General features: G+C 47.1%; 1 protein-coding gene across 4 annotated transcripts in view; it reads right to left on the bottom strand.

Annotated features, from left to right (window-relative positions):
- The window catches only part of FBXW5 (F-box and WD repeat domain containing 5), a 178,494-nt gene that overhangs the window by 107,213 nt on the left and 54,885 nt on the right, over positions 1 to 16,396 (bottom strand). For all 4 annotated transcript variants that reach the window (XM_085610905.1, XM_085610897.1, XM_085610913.1 and 1 more), the window contains one exon: positions 5,123 to 5,271. In XM_085610905.1, coding sequence (XP_085467031.1) covers positions 5,123 to 5,271 — 149 coding nt within the window. The remainder of the gene's footprint in view (positions 1 to 5,122; positions 5,272 to 16,396) is intronic.

The following is a 16,396-nucleotide window of genomic DNA, read 5'->3' as shown; positions in this document are numbered from 1 at the left end:
TTAAGTCACTGTATAGTTGTTTGACTTGTTGTGGATCATGGTGTTGGACAGAGGGGTGCATTCTATTTTTTGGTTTTAGTTAAAGAATGGAGATGCGCTTCATGTTGTGTCTCTGGTTCTGTTTTTGGTATCATGCAGCTCCTAAAGATTCTGGTGTGTCTGATGCAACTAGGAGGAGCTATCCAGATGATGCCATCTTTCCACCTCAACGTTACAGTCAATTTAAGGACCAGTCACAGCCCAGCGCTGTAAAAGCACTGTGTAGTAGATCTTTAAACCTACCATTTCCAAACTGCTACCCACACACCATGGGCAGGCAGGGTTAGGTGAAGCAACATGGGGGGGGGTGAAAGAAAAAAAAAAAATCGGGGGGGGGGGGGGGGGGGGTTGAGGGTGGAGGCGAAGTGACACCCGTTTTGAATCATTACCACGGCGGAATTGCTTGTGGTTATTTTCTGTAAGTGGGATTCTAGGAGACACTGCGGGCTAGAAAGCGACTTGCAGAAAATAATGACAAGCAATTCTGCCATAGTATTAAAGGGAGCCTGCACAGCGATACAAAATCAACATTAAGTGCTTTAATAACTTCAGGGCAGCTCGCGGTAAAATAGTGCATCCGCAAAATGAAGTTAACACCCAGGGGGAGCTTTAGTTCAAATAGAGTGTCCAATTGTACGTGAAACGAGTTAGAAGTGCAACTTGTATGCCGAGTACGTGCAAGAAAAAGCTATCCAAGATCTATGCTTATACGTTACTGGCGGGTGCCGCGATTATACCAAAAGTAAAGAAATAGACGTTTTTTTTTCTATTTCTTTACTTTTGGTATAATCGCGGCACCCGCGCTTTACTTTTAATGATAAAAGTAAAGCGCGGGTGCCGCGATTCAACAACTAGTGGTGCACGCGCACCACAGAGGAGGAGGGGGGCGGAGGGAGTGCGGCAGGCGCACCACAGAGGAGCGGGGGCAAAGCCACGCCCATTCCTGCCAGTGGCCAGCACGCGCGCTGCTGCGCGTTCTGGCCACCGGTGGGAATGGGCGGAGCAAGGGCGGGGCATGTGCCCGTCTTTGCCCAATCGTGTGCCGTTTAAAAAAAACAAAACAAAAAACACGCGAAAGCCAATTATACACGGGGAAAGCAAACCCACACGCACAAGCATGTGGGTAGCTTTCTGAAGCCCTTTCTAGAGGTCTCGATGCGCGGGCAGTGCTGCGCACTGCAAATCTCTTGATAGCTCTATATCAGAACCGGAGGCAAGGATTATGCTCTACTTTCTTTATTTTCTTTCCAGCAGTCTTTAACTAAATAAACTCAAAAACTATCGTTCACATGGTGCAAATGAAAAAGGTCAACAATCAGCTAATCAACAGTCCAGGCTGTCCACAAAGGTAGAAATCCCCTGGATAGCTTACTCTTTCTTTTCCTGCTTCCAGCAGTTAAGTCACACATTTTTTTACTGCTCTTGATATTCATCGTATTTATTGTATTTTACTGCAAATTGTGCCATTACAGTATTAGTTGTGGTTGCGCCGCCGGTTTTGTCATGGGCCCCGGGAGAGCTTTTCATCAGTCCACTTGTGGTGCGTTTTGGAGTATAGGGAGGCGTGAGTGCGATAAGGCAAGGATTGGCTAGCGGTGGCAGTGCGCGTCTCGTTGACCCGCGAGGGGCGCTCCGTCATCAGTTTCACTGTAACGGACAAGTCAGCGCCCCCACGGAGCCCATGCCTGCCCGAGCCACCTGGAAGCCCAGACGCCCATTCTATATGGATCTGTACTAAAAATAAACAGCTGACATCCGTGTGTGGGCGGGTCTGTAGTCCTGTATATTCTTTCCATTCAGCGCTTCTCACGTGCCTCCACAACATGCTTTCAGCGCCCCATCTCCATTCTACCCAGCTGTTCAAGGCAGGGCCCAGATGCTGTGACACCTGGCGACAGTAGAAAAAGTCAGCACAGGGCAGAAGCCAGTTTTTTCCACCATGCTCAGCGCAACCATAAGTCAAACTGTTGCAATTGCCATAATATAAAGCTTTATGCTTCTTCATGTTACTCCCAGTTGGTTTTATACTCCAGTCTGTAGGGCTGGCAGTTGTGTGCAGCAGGTACACCTGCTTCTCCCTATTAAGATATACACCTCAGTGGGGTCATGGAGGAAGACTGAGGAGGAGTCCTTACAGGTTCTTCCTCTGGATGCTGAATTTTGTGAGGCACTGGAGGCCTCCATCCACCAGGCAGTGGAAGCAGCCATGGCGCCCTTCGAGCGCCGCCTTATGTAGATGGCATATGCATGACCATCGTCAGAAAACACAGACTCAACATAATATCCTACGGCGACGACACCCAGCTCCCTCACCAAGGAACCAGACATCACCAGGCACAGTTTCCAGAAAGAAATGAAGGCCATCGCATCGATTGAGGAGCAGCTGCCTGAATCTCAACTCAGAGAAAACTGAAGTCCTCAACCTCAGATCCTTCTCCGCGTGGGACGACACCTGGTGGCCCCCCAGCCCTCAGTAACCCTCCCACACCCACGGACTATGCCTGCAACCTCTGCATCATACTCGACTCCTTCATCACCATGAACTAACAGATCAACGCTGTATCCTCCACGTGCTTCAGCACCCTCTGCATTCTCCGCAAGACCTTCAAATGGATACCCCCCGAATCCAGGAAGATAGTCACCCACGCACTCATCACCAGCAGAATGGACTAGGGGGGGGGGGGGGAACGCCCTCTATGCCAGAACCAACAAATCTCTACTTCACAAACTCCAGACTGTTCAGATCACCGCAGCCAGACTCGTTCTCAGCATCCCACGAAATTACCACATCACACAGCACCTACGAGACCTCCACTGACTCCCCGTCGAAAAACAAGTGACCTTCAAGTTGGACACACATGCCTACAAAGATCTCCACAACACAGGACCCCAATACCTCAAAGAAAGAATCTCCTTCCACACCCCAAACAGAAACCTCCGCTGTGCCAACCTAGCCTTGGCCTAAATCCCCCGGATCCACAGAGCCAGAACTGGAGGCTGATCCTTCTCCTACATAGGGGCTAAGACCTGAAACAAACTCCCCTTTAGCATCAGATGAAGCCCCATACTGCAAGCCTTCATGAAGAGCCTCAAGACCTGGCTCTTCGGATGACCGGAACGGCCTGAAATCCCCCTCCCTCCAGCGCCTTGAGGCCCTCATGGGTGAGTAGTGCGCTCTACAAATCCCTGTTTGATTGATGCTCAAACACCCCATTCTAATCTGGGACCCATTCCTCCATTAAACATACTGCTAAACGCAGAAATGATTCGGGCATTGACTTGGGGGTATGCGAGCACCTCAAGACTTTCCTTGCTCGCCCAACCTTGGGCACGCCCGATGCCTTGGCGGACCTATCCCCTCCCACGGCCTGGATGCAGAGGAGGATGACAGCCTGGACTGTTGATTGGGTGACTGTTTTTGACCTTTTTCCTGTGCACCATGGAAAGATAGTTTGAGTTTATTTTGTTAAGACTGCTGGAAAGGAAATGAAGAAAGTAGATCATAATCCTTGCCTCAACGTGCGAAATAGAATTGAAACTTTCCTTCATGTCTACCAGGAAAGTTTTCATTTCCTATATATTCGTCACACCATTAACTTGCACTTTCAACTCCTGAGCTGATTAGCTGTCTTGGCTGAAGCACTGGCATAGTGACAGCCTACCAGCATATGAGCTGTTCCCCTGTTCTAGTGACTAATAAAGTACATACTACATAAACGTTTTACATCTTGAGGTCTCATGCTACCTCAGAAAGCTTCCCCAATATTGCCAAAACCCAGTAGGAAAAACTCTTCTCCCGGTTTAATACAAGTGGCCCTCTACTTACTTTCTACCCTCTGCATGTCTCCTCTTGCTCAGCACAGACTACTCTAAAGTTATATGCATGTTTGACTAAAGCTTTATTATAGTATTACTGCCAACTGCCCTCATTTCATTCTAAAAATTAAAAAAAATCACCTTTCCTTTGAAAGCATCAATAGCAACCTAACAATACCAAATCTCCACTATCTCACCGGTTAGTCTCACCAAACAAATCTGCCTGAACTCACATACCCTACCCTCAACAATGATCACAGCTTACTCCTGGTAATTTAAACCACCATAAAGAAACAGCAGTAAATGCATGGAATGGTTTTCTTGAGAGCACAAGACCAATCACAATAACAACTGGCTAACCCACTAACCTTGGATTCCGGAGCAGCAAGCTTCCTGGTGCAATGGGATTTAACACCTCATTATGGGTAGTAGGCACTAAATAGATGCATTTACTACGCAATACAATGTCCACTGTAGGCTACTTACCTAAACATTAACAAAAAGCATTTTCACAGAAGCATCATAACAATACAGAGATTGCGGAAAGGGGAAAGTGAAGTGTCAGATTCCTAGCTTATTGTAAAGCATGTATCTGGAACAACTTACTGCTTAACCTTGGTGCAAACAAATTTCACGAGCTGTTCAGACTCGAATTAAAATAAGTGCCATTTAGCAAGCAGGTTGTAAGTGGTCTCAATGAGTTTCCCCAGTAGCCAAAAGGCAGCACAGGATATAAAAATGAACAAAACATAAAAATGCACATTAGATGGAATTATCATTTTGGATTGCGGAAGCGGATGCATTTGTTTGTGCTACTTATTTTTCCCAGAACGTAAAACTAGAATATCTCTTTCTTTTAAAAAACAAAAGTTTTCTTCTACGTCAGTCTTAAACACATAGTGAATGACTGAATCAGCAACTAGGATATTTTGCTGCATGAAACTTGAAGCAGAAGAACACTGCATGCATGGACAAGAGGTCTGCAATTTAAAATCCCTCTGGAGTATGAATAAATATTTTGAGACAATTAGGATAATACTTTTAGCCTCTGCTTAGTTTCCTTAATGGTTTTTTTTATTTTTTAAAGGCAATAGGATGCCAAGGTGTCAAAATGCAGTTCACAATGAAAGAGTAAAATCACAATCTAACGAATAAATATATGAATGCATAAATCCTGGAAAAAACTACTACCCTATGATGGAAAAAGATGAAAGGTTGCTATATTTTTGTGAAATTGTTGAACCGAGCACCTTATCACACGCGTTACCTGAAATGCATTGTTCAGCCACAGCACAGAGCAGGATGTTATGCGGCCAATTCGGTGCAGGTTCCCAGAGATTAGGAGGGTTTCGTTTAACCAACAACCAAAAACATCATAGGGTTTGTTTCTCACACGAGACAGGAGCTCAAAGTTTTCTGGATGAGGAATTGGAAGAAAGAAAGAAAGAAGGATTCAACAGCTAAACAAATTCACCAGGCCAAGCAATATGGAGGTTACACATCTTTATCAGGCTAGGATTTGCTGAATTCCCACACACAAACTCACCACTTCTACTCATCTTATAGCTATTCAAAGGTTGTTCATTTCCTTTAGTGCAAGGCAAGGCACCTTTAGATCTGAGGAACCAATTTCCAGAGCAGAAGTCACATTATATCCTGAACCTGGGACCCTATAGCTGCTTGCAACGGTGTTCAATTTCTTGCAATCTCATGCACACAAATGATATTTGTAGCTGGTTCTACACAGATAGGGAGACACTGTTGTGGAACCAATGGAAAGGTTTGCTCCAAGGCTGTCAGTCGGTCATTTCTAAATGATTTGCTATACTATCATTTATCTTTAAGGTGCCTGTGCTACACTGGTTTTTCTTGGTTATTAGCATGCACAGCGGGCCTGAAACCAATCCTGTTTGTAAATGTTATTGCCTTTTTGTTGTCTGCTTTTGTGATCTTAATAGGAGTAGCGTTTATTATGTTTTTAAAAAACAGGTTGTTTCACGTTGGACGGAACTGTGATTCTTCCATGTAAACGTTTGATTTTTTTTCAGGTTATTTGCCTTACCAGACACTTGGTAGTTTTGTTTTTAGCTTTTGCAGTTTTGTCTTCTCGCTTTTTATCTCACAATCACCTGCAGTACAGTGCAGTCATTCTTTTAGCTCACCATTACTTTCACATTTATAACAGTACCCTTACCCAATATACAGAACACAGTGTTTATGTAAAAGCAGATACTGCTCCTCACAAGTTGACTGTTGCCGATGTTTTAAGTCTAATAACGAAGGAGTGTTTTTGGCTAGTTCAAATACTGAGCCAGCATACGAGTAAGGGGGATGATGGTTCACATTCTGGAAGTGTATTTTCCATTGGCCAAATTTCATACAATGAGGAGTCGGACTCCTCTTGAAGTCAATCTGAAGAACATGGCCATACAGCACATCGTGGTAACCATGGTGTCCCTTCACAAGCACGGTCTGTGAGAGCACAAGACACAGTTCATAGAGATGCCAAGCAGAGCCAAGCAATGGAGCTCACTCCCTATCATTTCCCATGGGTATGAAGCACAGCATGCAACCATGATGTACCTTCACAATCACAGTCTTACTTACTTATGCCTACTACCCCTCCTGGGGTAGGCGAAGGTCTTAACCTCTTCCAGCGCATCGCCTGCAAGAGTGAAGACAGTTGTGCTGGCCATGTTAGCCTTCAGGATCTTGGATGTGGAGGCCAAGTTGTGCTGATGCGGCTGCCACGTTGTGAGTCTTCTCGTACATCTGCAGATGGGTATGGGAGAGTAGGGTCAGGTAGTGTGCAAGGTTCAGATCTTCCAGCTGCATCCAAGCTGTCCACTGGATCCTACCTCTTTTCCTTGATGTGGATGTCAATGATTCAGTCTATGGCTAGCAGGAAGAAAAAAGGCAAGAGCAAACAACCCTGGCGGACTCCAGTCCTCACTTGGAAGGCTTCTGTGAATTGTCCTCCATGGACTATCTTGCAAGTCATTCCTTCGTAAGCATTCTTGATGATGCTTAGGAGTTTATCTGCCACACCTTAGTGGCGGTCCATGCTTTTGAATGCCTTCTCATAGTCGAAGACGTTGACTAAGATGGGGGAATTCCATTCCATTCCATTGACTGCTCAATGATAATGCAGTGTTGCAATCTGACTCTGTTGAACACTTTGTCTGGGGTGGATAGGAGAGTTAGCCCTCTGTAGTTTGTGCAGCTACTAGGTTACCGTTTTTGGGGATCTTGAGGAGCTATCCATCCTTCCAGTCCAATGGCACCTTTTCCTCTTCCCAGATCCTTCCAAATATGGCGTAGAGCAGGTCTACTAAGGTTTCAATGCTTGCCTTCAGTGCCTCTGCAGAAATGTGGTCAGGTCCTGTTGCCGTTCCATTTCTCAGATGTTTGATGGCATGCCATATTTATTGCTTGGTTGGTCTGCTGCAGTTGACTGGAAAGTCCTGGTCAGCTGGCTGAATGTCTGGTGGAGACTGCGGCACAGGCTGGCTCAGCAGTTCTTTAAAGTGCTCCATCCATCTTAGTCGTTGGCCTTTGCTACCCACGCTTATCTTCCCAGCTCTGTCTTTAATAGTTCTTTCTGGCTTGCTGTATCTGCCAGAGAGTTTTCTTGTTATGTCGAAGTTCTTTCAAGTTTCCATGGCTTGCTGCTTCCTGGGTTTCTGCGCCAAGACGCCCTCTGGCATACGCGAGCTTTACAAGTCTAAAAATCAAATTGCATCGATGAATCCTCGCTTGTCTTCGCTTAAGCTGCTCTGTGCTTCCCTTTTGCTTCTGGTGTATTTGCATTGAGCTTTTGCTACTCTTGTTTGGCTGGTGTTGACTCCAGCTTTTTCCCTTTCGCTCTTGAATTTTGTAGAGAGTACTCACAGTCTGAAGGAGCACAATTGCCCGCACAGCACTGCAAGGGAGCTTACTCGACAACCTCCTAGAATTCCTGCTTTTAACATCCACAGATACCGAGGAACACAAAAAAATAGTCCAGATAGTATAAAGGTATGGTAACCAAATAAGTAATCAAAAGGTAGTACAATTCAAGTTCTTTTATTTTCCGGTCTTTTCCTTATATACTTGGTGGGACACACTGGCTGCCCACACGTGTTTGGTCCTATGGACTTTTTCCAGGCCTGAACATATGGGGAATGAAAGAGCCAAAAAAATGAGACGACAACAATGCACGCACTGAACTCCATATCAAGTAACTGGTAGAATATCTTATTCGCTCTCAAACTGGGTAACCATTATATTCCTAACGAGCCTTCAAATGCCGGAACCCAAAACAAGATTGCATGAGGTAAATGCACTCCTCAAAAAGAAACGAGGGTCGACCCAAGCAAATGCAGTGGGGTACGCCCTGTGCGTGGCCTTAATAAGCCTGTGCTTTTCCTAACCGCGGACACAAACTCAATCCGTAGTCCCGGGATGTGAGAGCAGCGTGCAAATTACCCAGGTGGTCAAATACATGCGGTTTGAAAGTAGAACAGGAAACAGGACACAAGAGTTTTTGTGCACGTATTGACGCCATTGTTTTGGATTCTGGCATTTGAAAGCTTGTTAGGAATATTATGGTTACCCAGTTCAAGAGCGAATAAGATATTCTACCAGTTACATGGTATGGAGTTCAGTGCGTGCTAGCAATTATTGTCCTCTCATTTGTTCGGCTCACTTTCATTCCGCATATATTCAGGCCTTGAAAAAGTCCATAGGATGAAACACGTGTCGGCTGCCAGTGAGCTCACCGAGTATATAAGAAAAAGACTGGAAAATAAAAGAAAGAAAAACTTGAATTGGACTACCTTTGATTACTTATTTGGTTACCATACCTTTATTCTATATGCACAATTTTTTGTGTGCCTCGGTATCTGTGGATGTTAGCAGTTATCTCCCTAGAGAGCGTTCTCTCTAGAGTGTACATCCTCAGAGTGGCTAGAGGGTTAATACCTAGAGAGCACCACAACACACCATTATCGTGAACTCTACTACCATCCGGCTAAACAATTTGAATAGATGTGCATTCATATAGGGCATAGCCACCTGTCGTTGTTTGCTGTATGTCAACATATAATTCTTGCTTTATCAGGAGGTTATGGATGTAAAGTCAATACTGTAAATGCCCACTGTCATGCACCTTCTTGTGGATAACAAGTTCTTTGAGGTAATTGTGCAGCAAACTCAACTGCATGTAGAAATGCTTTGTGGGAGTTTGAAGGCTCTCTGGCATCTCCGTCCAGAGCACACTTGTAGACTCCCACCTCACTTAGGGACCTAAAAACATTTGAGGCCTTTAGCTGTTCATAGGGGTATCATGCAAGCCTTCCTTCTTACGAGTCTATGACAATTTTGGCAACACCCACCTTCACATCTATCAAGAGCAGACATCGCTTTTTGATTCTGCAGCATGTGCTCAATCACGGTGATTATTTAGCAGCACTGCTATGAGACATACATAATGTGCATTTGCAAAGCGCATGTTCACCCAAGGGTATCTTGGCGCTGAATAACAGGTGTTTATTGCTATCCAATTCAATGGTACTCATTATATCGACATATGAAGGATAAAAGGCTGAGTGGACCAGCCAGGATTTGAACCTGTGACCATGAGGTCGAACACAGGCCCCTACAGTGGACGCATTAGTCCACTAAGCCACCCGACCCAGCTACCAAACTATTGGAGGCTGTTCAAGATCCAAGCTTTGAAGGACCATTTCTCAGCAAACGTTGCGGAGGTTTGTATTCCAGGGTATAATAATGGTGAACGAGTCTTCAATCTTCTACATAGGGTAGCGGCTGTTCAGGCAGTATATACCTAGTAAAAGAGTGTGTTACTACATTAAGATTTATATGCTGCGCACGAGTTCCACTGATTATGCATACAACCTTAGAATGCACCCTGGAAAGGATTTCAGGATAAATCCTAACAGTTGCATTTTCTCATTAAAAATTAGAGATAAGTCGGAGCAAATAAGCAAGATGGCAGGTGTGTGAAGACCGATGTTTTAGACCCACCTCCCTACTGAGCCTACCATTTAGTTATTCGCTCCTCAGCAGTCTTACCGGGTTAGGAGAGCGGGGACTGGCTTCGCTAGCGTCTCGCTAGCCGTGTGCCCGTCAACAATGAAAGGATTATCCGAGCTGCATCATGTTCGGAGGTGGCTGGTATATCGAGCTGCTCACTGGGCTGCCGCAGCTAATATGAGCCAGACGTAGTAGGGGCTGGTGATGCCTCTGAAGGCGGGGAGAGGTTAAAAAAAAAACAACAAAAAAACAAACACCCTGGTGGTGGCGGAATGGCAACAAAATAGGAATCAGGCCAGCAACGCTCGAATCAATCTTTAGCGAAGAAGCGGACGGAGAGATGTGGCCCAGATACAAGGGGCTGCTGGTCGGTTAAATCGGCAGTTAAAGCAGGATCTGCAGACCCGATGGTGGATTTTTCTTTTTTTAAACGCATGCAACCCTTGAATTTAAGCACAGGCTCAAATACAGACTAGTGGTCAGATAGTCCGGCTCCTGCTCCTGCTTCTGGTCTACCTGCGTGTTCTGCATCTCTACCTCACTTCTCCCCAGCTTGGAGCTCAAAGAGACTGGTCAAAATTCATCGGAAGGTGGCACAGAGTCGCACTACTCCCTAGAAAGACAGGCTTCACTAATTCCGCGCCTGGAGGTACTAATAGAGTCAACGACTAAAGAAGGTATGACTGTCGCAATTTCTGTTACAGGGGGAATGTGTATGGCACCTTAAAGGGGGAGAGGGGTATACCTTAAGGCCAGTTGTAGATGGCAAATTAACTGATGACACCTCACGCCTCAGCAATTATTCTCCGACGTCCTGGCTAAAGTGTGCATAAATGGCGACCCAGGGATAATTTTTTCTAACTCTCAGATCATTCTGGCTGATCGGTAGAGGAGAGCCAGAGGTTAACTGGTGGGCACTCCAGGGTAAACTTGCGGAGCGACATGAGAAATCAGAGTGAGAGACGGGCGGTCTCACATCTTGAGGCAGGTATTGATGATACTGGCACAGTCAGGAAGAAAAAGGCATTGCAGATAGAGAGGTCTAAAGCGGTGGCAAAAGGACTTCTCTGGGACTGTTCTATTCTGCCTTGCCTAGAGGGGGATGCCTTAGAGAGGGGAGTTCGCACAGGGAGCTTCTGAGTGATATAATTTGAGTCAATCTATCACAGCATAAAGGCACAACGCGCACGGAAAGTTGCAGAACTCAGTCTGCCTGTCATAAGCTGCAAGGTGACATCTGAAAGGTTGCCAAGACCTGTACTGAATTTTCAGAGAGAATCGGGGAAGGAGAGAACAGGATTGGGACGCTGGGGAGTAAGGCACTGATGCACAAAAAAGCGACAAACCATGGAGGCTCAAATGGTCCATACCCAGTGGAAATTGGAAGACTGTCAGAACAGAGTCAGATGAAATAACCTTAGAGTTCTAGGCGCTTCCGTGAAGGATTGGATGGAGAGGAGGTCCTCTTCAGGGGAGCCTTCCAGGATATATCTAATTGGGATTGGGGCCAAAAGGTACATTGGGGCCCATAGGTGCCCTTTCAGGCAGAGCTCCCAGACTATGCAGATTATCTTGGCAATTTGTTGCTACAACAGGCAGTGTTGGACCTGGCATGCCCAGATCAAAAGTGGACTGCAGAGGATCTACATTTTTTGTTAGGCGGGACTTTTGTCATTTTACTATGGAACATCGGTGGCGACAACTTTTTCAAGCTAAGGGTCTGGCAAGATAAATTAGTTTTTTTTATATCTGAAACCAAGGTGAAGTAGTTTCTGCAAGACCTAAGCTCAGGCGAAGTTATTCAAGCCCAAAGATAAGATGTCGGAAACACTGTCTTGACAGGTTTTGATGGTGTTTCAGGCTGTCCTCAGATACTCTTTTGTATGATTTTCAGTATGCTTGTAGGACGTGGGGGCGGGGTGCGGGGAGCGTTGCTCATATGTATATTTGCTGTGGGGGGGGGGGGGGGTTGTTATGGTTTTTGCTTATGGGCACCGAGCAGGTGGCGTCTTGCACAGATCTGTGTTGGGGAGCAAACTGATCATTGGTTGAAGATTTGCAAAAGCGGCAGGGAGAATTAGGGTGAAGGTGAGGGAAATGGTGGGGAGGGGATTTGGTGGTTTATGGTTTAAACCTTTTTATTAGATTGACAAGGTCAAGCAATACAATGGCTGCCACCTACATCCACCGGCCAGTGGGGGATCGTTCATTTAACTGAAGATAAGAGAATAGAAAGAAGAAAGTGTGTGAGGCGGGCCAGGCGTGCGTCCTATATATAAACTGGTGGGGGGGGGGGGGTACTGGGTGATGTCTACTCTTGTGGGTAAGGGGAACTAGAGAGGCGGAGCACTCCGAGATACTTTGGGCAGGTGAGTTCCTTGAATTCGTTTGACAGAAATTCTATGGTGGACCCCGAGGTTTTGTCAAACTTAGGGAGGGAGGGTGTGAGGCCTGCTGTAATCTTTTCCATACCTAGTAGTTCCTATAGCTTATATAGCCAGTCCAAGTGGGACGGTACCTACACCGTGCCCCATCTAGCCAGTAATAGCTGCTTGGCCGCACCTAGTGCTAGTGCTAGTGCTATCGCTCTGCCTCGCCCAGTTTTGAGGGGGTACATCAAGGCATTAGGCAATCCTAGAAGTATAAATGTGGGGAGTTTTGGTAAATCCGTGTGATAGATTGTGTCTATGTCTCAAAGGATTACCTCCCAGAATTCCTGTATTTTTGGACAGGACCAGAGAATATGGGTGAGCATGCCCAGCTGACCACAAATACGCCAACATTGTCCTGACCTGACCCCCCCACCCCCGGTTTCCATTAAATAGCCATGCCGGCGTATAATACCAATAATGTGCAATCTTCAAAAACATCTTTGCCCGCTGTACTGCATGCAGATGCTCTGGCCCTGTGTACAATATCACTCCATTCCTTGGGTGAGAACTTCTATTCCAATTCCGATTCCCGCCAATGCTGCACGGTGGATTTACCTTTTTGTCTGGGAGTGTTTAAAAAGGTGTAAGTTTCCGACAACAGCCGTTTGTCTGTCATTCTAGTGATGTACCATTTCTCAAATATTGTTAGTGTGCGGCTAGCATGGGGGCACACCTGTGGCTGGGTAACCCAATGACAAAGAGCCAGATACTGTCAGTATGCCTTTCGAGGGACCCCTAAGCCTTCGGTGAGGCTAGTGAAATCCATAACCCCATGCTCATCAAACAAATCCCCCAATGCGCTTACAGTTGGCCTCTTGCCAATGGAGAAAGCTATTTCCCTTGCGAGCCGGCAGAAAGTCAGAATTGCCTATAAACGGGGTCAAGGGAGACATCGGAGTCGATAAGCCGCATGGCACCTGCACTCTGTCCCACACCGCCACGGTAGCCCTCAAAACCAGCGACACATACTCCGCAGGGACAATGCTTTCGGGGGAGCCACAGGACCTTCCAGATTTGTATGCTATCGAGCGGTCTATGAAGCACCAATGCTTCTCTGATTCCAGTTTATACCATTCGAGCATGTATCCAAGTTGTGCCGCCTAGAAATTCTGTCCTAAACATGGGACCCTCAATCCCCCGCCCTCCTGTTTAAGGTACGCCAGGTGTCGGGTTATTCTCGGTTTCTTACCCCCCCCCCCCCCCCCCCAACCCCCGACAAAAGGTATAAATGAGATGTCGCATTTGTGCCAGCATGTTGGGAGGGGGACTCAGCGGTAGTGTTTGCATCACATACAGTATCCGTGGGAGCGCAGTCATTTTTGACGGCGGCTAATCTACCTAGCCAGGACAGGGTGTGCCTCTTCCAGCTCGTGAGCTCACGCCTAATCCCGGCTAGAAGGCTGGAGTAATTCACTTGCGCTGTTTTGGCCTTGGTGGGGAGCATCTACAAGCCCAAGTACTGGACGTCCTCCGTAGCCCATCTGAATGGGAACTGTGACGATCAAGCTTGTTGTTCCGCCTGAGGAAGGGTTAGGCTCAAAGCCTGTGTTTTATGGAGATTCACTTTAAAACCGGATGCTGGACTGAATAACTCCAGTTCCTCCATCAGGGAGGCCAGCGGGATCTCTGGCTGTGTAAATAAATAAATAAATAAAATAAGACCTCATCGTCTGCTAGGAATGAGATCTTATGCACTCCCATCTCCCATTTTAATCCCGGTTATCCCCGGATGCTGGCGGATCCTCTCCGCAAAGGGCTCCATATATATATAAACGCGAAGAGCAGGAGTGACAGTGGGCACTTCTGTCACGTGCCTCTCCGAATTTGGAATGGTCCGGATGTGGCCCCATTCACCCTGATCCGTGCCTGCGGATCCGCATAGATGCAGTCTACTCACTTCAGAAAGCGTTCTCCCACCCCAAATTTGCGTAGTGTCTGTTGCAAGTACGGCCAATGCACCCGGACAAATGCTTTTTCGGCATAAATCAAGAGAAGGACCGTGGGCGTCTGAGTACGTTCGGTCTTGTCCAATAGATGGCACATACGTCGGGTCCAATCGCTGCAGATGCGCTCCAGGATAAACCCCGATTGGTCGGGGTCAATCAACCCCTGCATGTGGGGCACCAGTCTTGCCGCCAGGATGCTCGTGAAAATCTTAAGGTCAACATTTAGCAATGAAATGGGACGATAGGAGGCACAGCCCATGGGGTCTTTAACCAGTTTCGGGAGGACGTCAACTTCGGCCATGGTCATAGTCGGAGTCACTCTGCCTGTGTCACTAAAGGAGTTAAATTAATCGGGCCAGTATCGGGGCCAGATCTTGGGCAAAGGATTTATAGAAATCGGTCAGGAACCCATCTTTCCCCGGTGCCTTCCCTGAAGTGAGGCCTGTTATGGCCTTCAGGACTTCATCTACGCGAATGTCCGCATCCAGGTTGGTGGCCTCTGATTGTGGGAGGGGCGTCACCGGAATGTCCGTCTTTGGCTGCCTCGGGATCTAAGTCGTCTGTACTGTAGAGTTCGGTATAAAAGGACTCGAATCTTGCCGTGATATCATCGGAACTTAGATCCGATGATGATTTGCCCAATTCTGCGAGCGGTCATCTGTGCCCGTAGCAGGGTCGCCAGTAGTTTTGTGGCTTTATTACCACCCGCATAGTACCGCTGTTTGGTCTATAGGAGCCAATACTGCGCTCGGTCGTAGTCTAGAGCTTTCAGCTGCTTTCTAGCGGCATAAAGAGGTCTCCTGACCTGGACAGTCCCGGTCCTGCGATGAACCCCTTCCGATTGCTTAACTTGGGATTCCAGGTGTTCTCTTTTCTCTTTTCGGTCTCTGTTGACTCCTGCTGCTATGGCTATGTATCACCCTCGGTCAACAGCTTTTAGCGACTTTCAGAGAATGGCCAGTGAGGATAAGTCTTGATCGGGTCTCGTAGGCCCTTGATGATAGTTTCATACCCGCGCAATTTATGATGAAGTCTCCACTGCTAACGGCCCCCATGATCCCCCCGGATGCTCAGCTCCAGTCTGATTGGGGAATGATCCGACAGGGCTGCAGTCCCTATCGAAGCATCAGTGGTAGCCCTCATTACCCTTGGGGATGTCAAAAAACAGTCGATTCAGGTATATGTTTGGTGTGCCGCTGAAAAGCACGTGTATTCCCTAGCTGTCGGGTTTTACTTCCGCAACACACACCCATCAATCATAGCTCGTTCAATCTCTGCTGCATGGAGTTGGTGAGCGCCCCAGTGTGTCCCTGTCTTAGTAAGGATCGGTCCCACTGCACGCCATGTGTTCTATTGAAATTCCCCCCTAGGACTAGATCTTCATCTGGAGAGTCCAGGATAGCATTCAAGGTATCACTGAGGAACCACTCCTGTCGCTCATTTGGGCTATATATAGATGCAATGGTCTATGTGTGGGTGCCTATGGTTACTCTTACAGCTTGTGTCCTGCCCGGCAACTCTACCTGTGTGCCCACTACCTTGCCCCTAAAATGTGTAGCCAGTAGGATCGCCACCCCGGCCTTCTTGTCCCCAGAGGAGGAGAAGTATTTTCTGTTAAACCACCTGGAGCGGAGACGCTTCCAATCTGCCCACAGCAGGTGGGTCTCCTGAAGCAGGTAGATATCATTATCCGTTTCCCTCAGAAGTGTCTGCAGCGCTCATCTCCTCACCGGGGAGTTGAGGCCTCTGACATTGAGGATCAAGAGGCTAACCTTAATTGCCGACAAAGGCGAAAGGAGAATTGCAAGCCATTGCCTGGCCCAAAAGGCGCCTGTAACTGCACCAGTTTCCGCGATCTACCCTCCGCCTATCTCAATCGCCCCAGGGGTCCCGCCCCAGTTCAGGCCCCGCCTCCACACACCCAGCATCGACATCGAGAATGTACCCCGTGACCGGTAAGGTAATAAAGTATAGATCGGAAAGAGGGAAAAGCAGAAAGAGTAAACAGGAACCAAAAGAATGCCGTACAGTCAGCCTCGTTCGCACGCTCGTGCTCTGGTCCATGTGTCCAATGGTCTAACATCTCACCATCTGGATTGAGCCTGGCTCGTCGGGTCCGGTTTTCAT

This window comes from Triturus cristatus, chromosome 1_2, assembly GCF_964204655.1.
Source record: "Triturus cristatus chromosome 1_2, aTriCri1.1, whole genome shotgun sequence".
NCBI lineage: Eukaryota > Metazoa > Chordata > Amphibia > Caudata > Salamandridae > Triturus > Triturus cristatus.
This window is presented reverse-complemented; position numbering and strand designations above follow the sequence as displayed.